The 13142-nt window shown below is 39.3% G+C and overlaps 1 protein-coding gene across 4 annotated transcripts in view; it reads left to right on the forward strand.

Moving 5' to 3' along the window:
- The first annotated feature begins 4537 nt into the window (after positions 1-4537).
- The window catches only part of map2k5 (mitogen-activated protein kinase kinase 5), a 76497-nt gene continuing 67892 nt past the window's right edge, over positions 4538-13142 (forward strand). For all 4 annotated transcript variants that reach the window (XR_012592088.1, XR_012592089.1, XR_012592090.1 and 1 more), the window contains exons 1-4: positions 4538-4925; positions 5149-5197; positions 7247-7314; positions 12938-13007. Coding sequence is in view for 1 of the 4 variants with exons in the window: in XM_074621250.1 (XP_074477351.1) it covers positions 4794-4925; positions 5149-5197; positions 7247-7314; positions 12938-13007 (319 nt within the window). In the remaining 3 variants the exon portion in view is untranslated. The remainder of the gene's footprint in view (positions 4926-5148; positions 5198-7246; positions 7315-12937; positions 13008-13142) is intronic.

The following is a 13142-nucleotide window of genomic DNA, read 5'->3' on the forward strand; positions in this document are numbered from 1 at the left end:
GTTTGATTTCTGATAATGTGGATTGCTGACTGGGCTTCATCCTGGTTGCCCCTAAAGCAGAAGGACCTAATGTCAAGTCCGGGGAGAGTATGTTTGACAAAGTGCCATATAGATCCTCTGCTTTTCATCAGAGGGCAGTGCTGGTGGAGGCATTAATCAGAACGCTTGATAGCCAGGCTTTGTTTTCCCCTTTTACTCTCCTGTAACAATTAGGCGCACTAATAATTTCAGGCATAACATGGAAATCAATGGGTCTTTAACCCAGCTGTTGGTGCAGGTGGAAGAGATTAGATCAGAGCAGGTCGATGCCATGAACTTCTAACCTTTGTGTGTGTATGTGCAATTGTGTTTGACAGTTGACATCAGACAGACAAGGAGATAGATAGACAGCGGTGGAAAGTATATTTACTCAAGTACTGTTCTTAAGCACAGTTTTGAGGTACTTTACTTGAGTATTTCCATCGAATGCTACTTTATATTTATATATTTCAAAGGGAAATATTGTAGTTTTTACTCCACTACATTCATTTGACAACTTTAATTACTAGTTCCTTTTCAGGTTAAGATTTAAAAGAACGTTGTGTACGATCTAGCGGTGACTAAAGCCTCTCCCGTGTGTCAAGCGTTTAGAAGAATTACGGTGGCCGACGCGAAAACGTGAATGTCCCTCTCTAGAGCTGTTGTAGGTAAATTTTCTAAAGAAAATTAAGATTTATTTTTATGATGCATTTTACAAATTAAGCTACCCAACAGAATATCAAAAGAACAGTGTGTAACATTTTGGGGGATCTATTAGCATTAATGGAATACGATATTCATAAATATGTTTTCATTAGTGTATAATCACCTGAAAATTGTTGTGTTTTCATTAGCCTAGAATGAGCCCTTCATATCTACATACGGAGCGGGTCCTCTTCACAGAGTCCGCCATGTTGCTCCTCCATGTTTCTACAGTAGCCCAGAACGGACAAACCAAATATCGGCTCTAGAGAGAGCCTTTCACATTTTTACGTTACCTGAAGGCCACCATAGTTCTCCGACAAGCTTGTAAAACTGCGGTAACGTGAGCTGCAGAGTGCAAAACCGTCTGACTTCTGTTGCTCCTAAAGTAGTGTTATTATGGTAAGGACGGCCTCTGAGTGAGGCAAACGGCGTTACCGCAGTCTTGGAAAGGGAGGAGTGAGCGAAGGGGTACTCAGTCGGTTGCAATCTGCAACCACAACACTAGATGCCGCCAAATGCTACACACTGTACCTTTAAGTAGATAAAATTAGGCTACACCTCGACAAGCTGCAACATCAAAAAGCTGCTTACACATTAATGCATCAATAGAAATAATCCAATTCTATAATAATATACCCTCTGAAAGGGATGAGTCTGCATCTCCTACTTTTGATTCTTTTTAGAGTATTTTTACACTGTAGTATCAGTACTTTTACTTAAGTAAAGGATAGATATACCTTTTCCTCTTGAATGCTTCCCTTACCTTTTAAATGAGATGGTACCAGCAGATAAAGAAGTTCAGCCTCAGGCCAACCAGAGGTGGAGACTTTTGTTTTAGCAGCCAGTGAAACCCAACCTGCTGCAGTGTCTGGCACAGCGCACATCTCATTGATATTGTTTTCAAGTGCCACATGTCCAGGCAGACCTGAGCCGTGGGGACACAGAACAAGCTTTAACAAGTTCTTATCATTACACAACACCCCGGTCAACAGACTTGGGTATCAGCTCTGTGAGCAGAGCGCTGTAAATTAACAGAAAAAGAGACTTCATTTTGCACAGGGATCAATGTCTTGTTCTTGGAACTGCAATCAGAGCTGTTCGGTGAGCGGGCAGGGAGACTGATGCGGATCCTCAATCATAAGGCCGTAATCAACGGTTTTAAGTGCCCCTTTGTTTTACATTCAATTATACACTAATGACTCATGCCTAGTGGAAACATTTAAATACTAATGCTGTGTTAATGTAGAGTGAAAGAGGCAAAAACCTCTTTGAATACTTGAAAAGCCGTGGTCACGAGGGCACGTTCTCTTTTGTACACCTTCTACTTTTTAAAATGAGTTTAGGTGTATTGTCAATCAGGCTGAGGAGCCTTGTACATTTTTCACGAGTTTCTGTGAAAGTGAGGACCATTCATTCGATATTCAAATATAGATAGAACATGTACAATGGTGATCTAAGGTAAATGATAAAAAGAATATTTACCCATTAGATACCCAGCCATTATATCCCCAGAAAGCTATTGTATGCTCACAATTGTGCTCTCTTCGCAGTCCAAGGTGACAATAATCTCTTTTGATGAATGATAATTTCAATTCAGTATAAAAGGCTGAGTTACATAGTGTGTCACCCAGTGTTGCCTTCAGTCACTTTTCTTTGCAAAGCTTTTCAGTCAAACTCTTTCTCGTCCAGACACATTTATAACCAGGGAGACATCCTGGTTTTGTCAGGAGTGAATAATGACATCAACACAAAAAAAAATATTTTAAGTATTTCAAATCACATTATTCACAATCCAATATTCACAATATATATTACTTTCTAATAAGTTTGAATTAAACATTGGAAAACGCTTTGAATCAAGTTGCTTATTTAATCTTTTTAGCATGTTGGTTGTTGGTCAGACAAAGTCATGCATAAAAAAAGTTTAGCTTAAAACTGCAGTTGCTATTCAGGTCCTTACTGATTTGGAAACCTGGACCATTTCTCCCTTTGATGGGGAGGCAGAAGCACAGACTGACATTAAGATTATAGGAATTTTAAAAGTTCTTTAACATTTTATGCAAATATGTGACAGAGAGCTTTTGTAAGAGTAGATTTGAATGCAAACCAGTTCTGCTGGTCAAGTGGGAACAACAGCCTACATCTGCTGTTATTAGTTTTTTTTTGAGTAGTCAGTAATACAATTTGTAGTGCTACTTAATCTTGGTTGATGTAACCTGCTGCAGTTTTAAGTCTTTTGTCTCTTTTATGTGAAATGTTTTATGTTTTCATATTTGGTTTTAAACCTTTGGCAGTTCTGTTTTTAAGTTTGTTATTTGTGTTTTTCTGTGAGTTTTTTTATGAACCATTTAAGCTGCCATCTTGGGCAGCACCCTCTAGTAAAAAAGTCAGAATAAAGGTTAAATAATAATAATAATAAAAATACTTAAGTAAAAGTAATAAAACACAGTATAAAGATACTCTGTTATAAGTAAAAGTCCTGCATTCAAATTCTTATAAAGTTATATATAGAAAAGTAGAAGTACATAAGTATTAGCATCAAAATATACTTAAAGTTCCAAAAGTAAAAGTACTCATTTTGCAGTCCTATTTCAGAATAATATCTAAAATCACTGGATTATAATTAGTGATGCATTTTTGTGAAAGCACCCTTACCGAAATGAAGTTTATTCAAGTGTGCTATTAGTATACTTCTTATGTACTTATCAGAGATATACTTAACAAAGTTATACGTATACTTGGCTCACACTGACAAGTATACAGAAAAGTCTGAGTATACTTGGCTTATAGGCCTACTTACTTCATCTTTTGATCTAGATATACTTAAGACAAGTATAATTAAGTATTCTTGCCTTATAGGCCTACAGAAAAGAATACTTGGCTTGTAGTTGTGCTTACTTTTTGATAGAGTAGCCTATTAAAATGTGTGAGAGTTTGTAAAAGGATGTTTTGATGTGAATTTACATCAATTCATCAAGTTTTTGGATTATCCGTTCATCGTAAAGGCATGCGAGAACAACACATTTGATTTATTTTTTCAAATCTCATCACAAATCATCAAGTCAAATAGCAAAAGAAATAAGTATCTTTATGTAATACATAAATCATTGGCTAAGTACTATAAGTTAAAGTATACAAAGTATGCTTTCATGAACTGAAAAGCAGAGATGCTCACAAGTCATTTTTTGCAAGTCCAAGTCAAGTTTCAAGTCTTTACTAATGTTGCAGCTAAAGGTGGAGCTCATTTCAACTACTTTACATATGTACCATAATAATGCATCATCATTTATTAGTTGATTTATATTCACAGACTCATCCCCCCTCGGCACAACACAAAGCGCCTGGGTCAGTCCTTTATACTGGTAGCCATCAGGCTCCACAACCAAGGCTGACCCCCATATGAGAACTATGAGGACTTTAATAACTTTAAACATGCACTATCTGCAACCATCTTGGACTCTAACCACTGGCACACTTTACACTTACTTTACACTATACATCCTATATATCACTTTATAGACTGCACATGTGTACATATTACATTTATTTATTGTACATACTACATTTATTTATTGACGGACTGTATACACTATGTTCACCCATTCACTCTGTATCTTTTATATCTCTAATTATTGTTTTTATCATTTTTGTATACCTTTAGCTCTCCTGTGTTTCACTCTGTTTGCTGATGTTTGCTGATGTTGCTGCTTTGACACCTGAATTTCCCTCCAGGGGATTAATAAAGGTTCATCTTTTCTTATCTTATCTTGTATACATGGGATGGAGGTCTTTTATTTTGAAATTCCCTGAGCGGATGTTGATTCTGAACCGCAGTTGGAGCAGTTGTGTTTCCTCTAAACTAGCTTCATGGCTAAACACCTCAGATAACACAGAGTAACACCTGGTGAACACATGTTTACAGCTACAGCTGGACCTCCCGGTGCTGTTATGACGTGACGGTTGACGGGTTGTTGTTGTTAAACCTCCTCATCACTAGAGAGAGGTGTTAGCATGTGATGCTAGCTCGTTAGCTTAGCCAGTGTTACTATGAGGCTGAACTGTTCCTCTTTATGCTCATACTCGATCTGAATAACCTCTCCGCCATGGACAGCGAGGCTATAGTGATCCGGATAAAGTCTCCGGCGGGGGACATGGACTCTGCTGTGGACTGTCCATCTCTGCTCAACTTCAACGACCTGCTAGTGAGTCTCCAGCAGGACACACAGACAGCTGAGTTAGTTAGTGAGCTAGCTGTCATCTAATGTGGCAGCTCTGTCTGAACTAGCAGTAGGTTAAGGTGAAACGACATGTATACAGTTTCCTCTGTCTGAGCCCAGAAGACACACTAAAACACTGTGAATGTGATTAACTTTACACTGTTTTATTATTGTCCCTGTTATAATTCACTCATGTCAACATTTCCAGGTTGCAATCAGAGATGTGATGCCTGAAGCCACTGTCACAGCCTTTGAGTGTAAGTGTGTGTTTCATACTTGTATTACTCTGCCTCTGAAACAGGGACTCTACCACCACAGCAAGGTTTATTATACACATCACAGCACTTTGTCAACTCCTGACAATCTCAAAGTTTACAGTAGTGAACTCTCTGAGACTTATACTGTGTTTCTCGTTGGTAACAACAGTTTGTACAACAAAACCATAGTCCTATAACTCACTAGCTGACAAAACTCCCCCTACTGCCGTATGGGAGCTCTTTAATTATTACCATTATCAATTCCCTTAAAGGGACTGTTTGTAATTTTCAGAAATGCTTGTTAACAGCGACACCTGTGGCCGTTAAGTCAGCAAAAGTCAGCGTCCTGTTGCTCGCGCTTGCCCGCTCTACATAGACATGAACGAGCATCGCTCAAAACAGTGAGGCGACACACGTCGGCTAAAACCACAATATCACTCTATATTTCAGCTGCTTGGCAGTAATGTTAGCTGACCAGACGAAGGTCTCTCCATGAATCAGTGCTGATCCTAGTGTTGGCTTTTCCTGCTTCAGCCTCCGGGGCTGAAACGTTATCGTCTCCGACTGCGCCCGCAGGGAGACACCGGCACCGGGTCGGAGACTATAATGTTTCTCGCTGTGGAGCCCCGTCACTTCACAAGACACGGGAAACCTCTGTTGGTCTGGAGGAGCTGCAGCATTTATTTCTGCACAAACGTCGACTGTACATTCACTAGATATTCTCAGAGCTACGAAGTCTTCTGCAGTGTGGAGTGAGCTCGCATGCACGTGAGGTGGAGTGAGAACGAGCGCGGCGTGTGAGTGAAGGCAGGCAGGCAGAGGAGCAGCGGAGCAGAGTACAGCAGAGACTCCGGCCCTGGAGACCAAAGCTACGGTCTCCCCCGCGTCTTCTACTTTGAGGTTTTGGTGCTTCCGTGTAGTTTGTGTTGGAGTCTGATGGTACGTGTCCACAGGGAGTCTGACCAGCATAGCCTCACACGAGCGCGCATGTGCGAGCGTGCATGGGAAACCGAACCGGTAGATTTATACGTGTAAAAAGTTACAAGCAGTCCCTTTAATTTTACACTTAATAAGGCATTATCTGTTGGAGATGTTCTGATACCATTTTTTCCTTCCCGATACAAATTCAGATACCTGGTATCAGTACCCGATACCGAGTACTGATCCGATACCAGCATGATAAGAAATTATATATGGTTATTATTGTCATTTATTACACAGCTTTGTTGAATATTATTTTGTTCACTTGCTCTTTCATTTTTCCGTGCAATTTTGACACACAAAATACTTTTCAAGCAGCATTAATGCTAAAGAGCTTGTAGTGATGCTTATGGTCAGTCTTAGTAGTTGTTATGTAAACAAGTGGGTGGATAAACAGGTGAGTATACTGTAAGTTGTGCTTGGCTTTTGGGTTATTCTAATATTGAGAGATGCTGACAAAAGTAAAATTTTTCTGACATTTCAAGGCAGCAATATAAACAGTAAAACAGTAAAACACAGCTTATTAATAGCAAAAGTATTCAAGCCTTTCTTTTTTTATTTGACTTATATATTGCATGCACTGTTGGTTGTGTTTCTATTAAAACTGTGTAAAATACACATGGCATGTCACCACAGTTATGGGAAAATTAATGTAGTTTCTTATTTTGTTTTGAAAATGCATGAATGATCGTATCCCTTTGCATTGATGACACCCAAAATGTTGCAACCGTATTGTTATATGTGCACAGTTTCAAAGATGACTTTGGTTTTACGGTTTTCATATGCAATGAGTTGCATCAAATATTTTGTTAACAGCTCACCATTAAAGTATTACTCACTGATATGTTACTAAATTCAGTTTAATTTGGTGTTCCAGTTTGCTGTATAGTTGCTATAGCACACCTACAGTAGTATAATCTTATCTCTTATCCCTAAATCAATCCAGTTTTATATCAAAAATGAGTTTTGCTTTGAGTGTAGCCTATGATATTGAAAGCTGTTTATATTGTATTATTTTGTTATAAAGTTTTACAATCCAAATTTTAAGATGCTTCTGTGTTTTTTTAGATGAAGACGAGGTGGGGGACAGAATCACTGTAAGAAGTGATGAAGAACTCAAAGCCATGTTGTCATATGTGAGTATGTAAATGGATTTGTAATTGTTTCATCATGTCACACATCCATCCCACAACTTGTAAAACAGAATAGTGTTTTTGGTTGTATTTTTATGTTGTAGCAGTTTTCACAGGGGCTATTTCTTCTTTATAAAGTAGTTCTGATGAAAACTGTACACATTAAGGTCAGACCTCACTTTTGCTGTTTCTGTCTACAATGTAGAGTATATAAGACATCCACTGCATGTCTGAACATCTGAACTTTTTATTTGAGGTTTTTTTCTGTGCAGCTTTTCGAATTCCAAATCAATGGCCTAAGAGTATTGCGTGTTATATGTGCTTTGTGCAGCACAATGAAATAAACACTCACTTCCCTTTTAATTTGGCAAAAATCTTAGAGACAGACATCTCAAAACTTTGGCACATAAAACTTAAACTCTCAGCTTGAGTGTTTACCTTTCTAGCTGGCATGAGAACAGCTTAAATATAAAAATCAAACCACTTAGAGAACTATTTGAAAAACTTTTAATGCTGCATATGTTTTTGCTGCAGTAGCTAATCTTAGAACATAGCACATTTCATTACACGTAAACTCAAAGTGCTTTGCATTTAAAGACCTAATAGAGGCATAAACATAATAACATAGGTAGCATAAACAACAGAAATACAATAATACAGTAGTATACACAAGCATACACCCATAGAAATAGAATAGGAGTAGAACAAACATTGAACTGTTTTTCGTGGTCATTTGACTAGTACAAAAGAAAATGGTAATTGTTAGTTCTTATGGTGACAACACATGTCAGTGAAAGTGTGGCCGTAAAGCGTGTGGTCGCAGCTCTTCTCCAGAGCGGCAGGGAGTGAGGTGGAGGGACCGTTCTAGCAGCAATGGCACCACTGTGCTCTGAAACCCATCATCTCCAATGTGATGCACTGTGACGTGCGCCGAACTCAACAGTGAAAACAGCGCAAACCGCGCTCTGTCTGAAAGGTCCATTAGACCCAGCGCTGCTGCTGGCCACCAGCCTGCTGTTCGGCTCATTTTCTGTAAAGCAGTGTAGCATTCAAGCATGGCGGAATTAGCAAGCTTGCTAGCTGGCCAGTTGTTAGTTAATTAGTTAGTTAGTTAGCTAGCTAGCTAGCTAGCTTGCTAATTCCACCATGCTTTAATGCTGCACTGGTTTCAGAAAATGAGCCAAAGAAAGTTGTCACTCATCTGTCGATAGCAATGTGTTTTCCTACGCTGCGACAAGAGTGTGTGGATTAAGCATTGAGTTGTTAAATTTGACTCATTTACTCTGGCCCTCTATGCTTCATAACGTTCCTACTCCACTGCTCATTTTAGTCGCTACTGCAAAACCTCACCTCAGTGAGTCCGCGATGTGCCGTAAGTCGGTTTAGTTTATACAGAAGTTGGCCCGCTACAACAGTCGCAATGGCAACAGTATACATAAAAATGTCCGCCGCTTTGACCTTCCTGCCACGTTGATTTGGATGGGAATGTCCATTCTACTCCTATTTTATATCTTTTCATACACTCAACCCAGAAGTATAGGATCCCCTCCGTGGTCACCAAAGCCTTATTTAGTGGTGTTCAAAAGGTTCAGGGTTGTCAGATCTATCAGATACTGTATTTTTAAAAAGAAGGCACTCACTATAATGTGGTGTAGGAGGTACCGTTGGTCTGGTAAAAAACCCATCTAAAAAGAGAGAGGTGCTGAGGACTAGATAGGATTGATCAATGTTGCCTCCACCTCTACGCTGACATTGTATTAATCTGCAACTCAGCAACCTATAAGACTCATAGAGCCTCATCCAGTTGTGTTTATCCTCAGGTAAAAAACTGTTTATTGGTAGTTTTCAGCAACACACACACACACATGCACACATGTCTACTACCCATTCAGCTCCCCCACCTAGTGCTGTACATTTTCATATTCCACCATACTTACTGTTCATGCCACGGACAGTAAGAGTAATGGCGTGTAATGGGTTTCTCTACGAGGTACACTGAAAGCTAAATGAACTGTCAATTTTTATTATTTATTATTCAGTACTTAAAGTTTTGCCTCATTAAAGAGCGAGGCCCCCTGGGCTGCAGAATTGTTCAAAATCTACTTTCATCTGTGGATGTCTTTTACCCCCCATCAGCTCACAATGATGCTGCTGGAGCCACAGGCACAATTTACACTCCTTGTTTTTTGTCCATTTTTATCATGCATTCACTTGTGGTTGCTTTTTAATCATTAAGTAGCATAGGGTAGCAGAGTGATTAAGCAAAAAGAGACAGCTGTTGTGCCGATGAGTGTTGTGAAACAGGCATGGATAAAGTATTGACCTCAGCCTGTTTTATTATTCACAAATCCGGCTGACTTGTTTTGAGGATCTTTTGCAATTTTGCTTTTGCTGTGCTGTGTGTTCTGTTTGAATGGGAGTAGCTTTCGAGAAAAGCACAATATTGATGTACCATTAAGATTTCAGGAATTTCCTCTCCTGGGTGTTTTGGTATTACCACCATTATTGTGTGTATTCTATGCTAAAATCAATGGCTAAAATTGCATTTTAATAGAGAGGCGAAGTCCCTCTCCTTCCGGTGGACCACCATGGGACCTTATTTTGGAAAAAATATGAACGGTAGTCAACGGCTTCTTTTTTTGATTGTCCCATGGTGGTCCACCGGAAGGGGAGGGACATCGCCTCTCTATATTCATGTAACAACCTGGATGTAAAATATGCTGCTACACTAGATCATTATGGTAAAGTGTTCCATTCTTTCAGGAAATGTATGAATGCATAATTTAAGATAGTTTTAAAAGAAAATTCCATTGTACTTTTATCCTGAAAGTAATTTGATACATGATCAACCATATATCAGCAATAGTCACCAGTATACCTAAATGTGCATTTTAAATAGCAGAGAAGCATGTGCAATACAACTAAAAGATCTACAAGCTAGAATTGAAGCCATCAGTGTCCCTGGTAGTCAAATGTTATATGTGACATGCTGACATCAGTTCATTTTGTCAGATTTTTATATTAAAATATCAATGACCTTGATCTTGATCACTTTATTATGTACCTGTATGTGTACATTTATTTAGCAGAACAGGCTACAATAAACATGTAGTATTATTTCATTTTGTAATGTATAACGGCAGCTTATCGTCCCAACACTTCTTCGTTCTTTATTCAGATGATGTCACATGTCACAACAGCATATTAATTTATGACCCTGACCTGCAGCACAAATATTTAGTATCCACAACACTGCGCTGCTTCGTCCACAGATTTCAAAAGCCACAATGAATTTTTTTGGCAAACAAATCCAGGAATGTAATGGCTTTCTCCTCCTCGTGGGACAGACAAGCTGCTGATCACCTGGAAAATACTGGGCTCACTAAAATATAATTTACACTAGCCGAGTACTTTAAATGTCTTGTGCAAGGGTTATGCATTTCAGCAGTCATTTGCATTTGTATTCAGAGGATTTTCCTTTTTTCATGTTGTGGTTGTTTGCTGCGGTTGCCATTTGGCCTCCGTAGAGACCCCAGTGGGTTTTTGCCTCAGTGTTGTTAATTCCAGGTGAGCAGACAGCCATTATGTGAAATTAATAGGAATTAAGGGAAACCAGCATGTTAGGTGAAAGGTGGGATAATTCATTAGAGTCTCTCATGGTTGCCTCGTGTGTGCATGTGTGTGTGTGTGTGTGTGCGGATGTTTGTGATAATTAATAATTTTAGACTTTTAAATATACCTAAACTACACACTTTTTTCTTCTTCAAGATCTCTGCTTTAACATTGCCTTGCGAAAAACTCCTGCTCCTTGTTGCTGAGCAAAATTAATGCTCAAATTCAGCACTTAATTAACATCCGTGTGCAGAGGGCATTTATTGTGAAAAGTATCCCCCATCACCGAGAACATTGATTGCTACATGCTCCTGTGAGACCCACTAGTCTTCCAGGCATCTCTAATCATTGTTCGACACCTTGAAAGACAGACGCCCCTGTTCAAAGTTAAAGACTGGCCTGTGTCAGGTGCTAAAAAAAACATGTGACCCCATCCGTTCCTCGCTCAGCTCCCCCTGGAGGTAGTGGCTCTAATTCCACCATTCTTACTCCCATTTCCCCTTCGTCTGCTAATGATGATGAGACCCACTCTCTGCTCTCGCTCTCCCACTTGTCCCTTAAGGCTGAGCGATGGTATTTGGGATCGGACACTGTTTAGTTATTGGCCAACAATGGAGAATGTCTTTTAATAACACACCTACTACAGATTAGGTGGTAATTGCAGCCTTAATCAATAAGCTAGCTGAGCGGAAAATTAAAGGTACGTGAAGCCCGACCCCCCCCCCTCCCGCACGCACACCCTCAACACACACAACATGTTTTTTGGTATTAGGCCCATTGTTCAGATGTGGCCTAGTGAAAACGCTGGAGGGCGAAAGCAGAGGGCTAGGAGCGAGGAGGGATCTGACAGTGATAAATAGGCCTTTTAATAACAGCTGTGCCACTTGGGTAGCCATTCTGATCCATTCCCATCCAAGCCGGTCCCATCGTCCTCCCTCCCTCCCCCACAATGAGAGAGCAAATTTACATATCGCAGTGATGACTTGGTAGTTCATACTGGATTGTAAATGAAACACAATGAACACATGTATGTGTGGACTACATAAAGACATCTTCACAAGTGTCTAACTGTGTTTTCGGTAAGGTCTTTCTGTTCATTTTTGTTGGTTTGAAGCCTCAAAAAGGAGGAGGCATAAACACACACACACACACACTCACAGTTTAACAGATGGTTTGGTTAACTGAAACATCAATTATTGCATTGCCTTGGCAAGCGTCTGAGAGGCTCCAGTGTGTGTATGTGTGTATGTGTGTGTGTGTGTGTGTGCACATGTTAGTCCTGTAGGATACGAGTGTTTGGTGAGCTGTTGACCTGGAGGAGAAAAGGGTTAATGCTACACTCCTTCAGAACAAGCCCACAGGGCATTGGTCCTCATCGGCAACAGATTTCAGCACAGCATGCTCACATTTTTGGGACCACTGTGGATTAATTCTGACGTCATTTAGATAAACATTGTGTGTGTGTAAACATGGAATATTCTAAAATTTGTCAGTGCAGTGCAAAGCTTTTCTTCATCTGTTTTTTTAAGTAATCCATTATTAATATGGCTGTCAAAGTTAACGCGATAATAACGCGTTAACGCAAATTTGTTTTAACGCCACTAATTTCTTTAAGACATTAACACAACTTGTGATCTTTAGGTTGTAGCGGGCTCAGGAGGCTAAATAACGCTTTAGGGTTTCTGGACAATATTTGTCATTGTTCAGTGTTAAATGATTTCTAATAATATATATATACATACATTTGCATAAAGCAGCGTATTTGCCCACTTCCATGTTGATAAGAGTATTAAATACTTGTCAAATCTCCCTTTAAGGTACATTTTGAAGAGATAAAAATGTGTGATTACTTTGCGATTAATCATGATTAACTATGGACAATCATGCAATGAAATATTTTAATCGATTGACAGCCCTAATTATTAATGAACCACAGTATACTTAAGTTCCACTATAATCACTTCAATCCACTATTGTGTATCTCAACTATTTGTGACTTTGTTTTCCCCTTTAGTACTTCAACACGATGAATGAACAACGCATGAACGGACTGCTGCCGGACCCTCTGCAGATTTTTCCTCGAGGTACGGAGTGACATCTTACAGTTTATCATGCATTGGTAACGCTGAAAGGCTCAATGCATCTTTGTAATTAATGTGTTGACAATTAATCACAAGGAAAATTTAAATATATAAAAATATTCACACTTTCCTAGTCGG

The sequence above is a fragment of the Sebastes fasciatus genome, chromosome 2 (genome assembly GCF_043250625.1).
Source record: "Sebastes fasciatus isolate fSebFas1 chromosome 2, fSebFas1.pri, whole genome shotgun sequence".
Taxonomy (NCBI): domain Eukaryota; kingdom Metazoa; phylum Chordata; class Actinopteri; order Perciformes; family Sebastidae; genus Sebastes; species Sebastes fasciatus.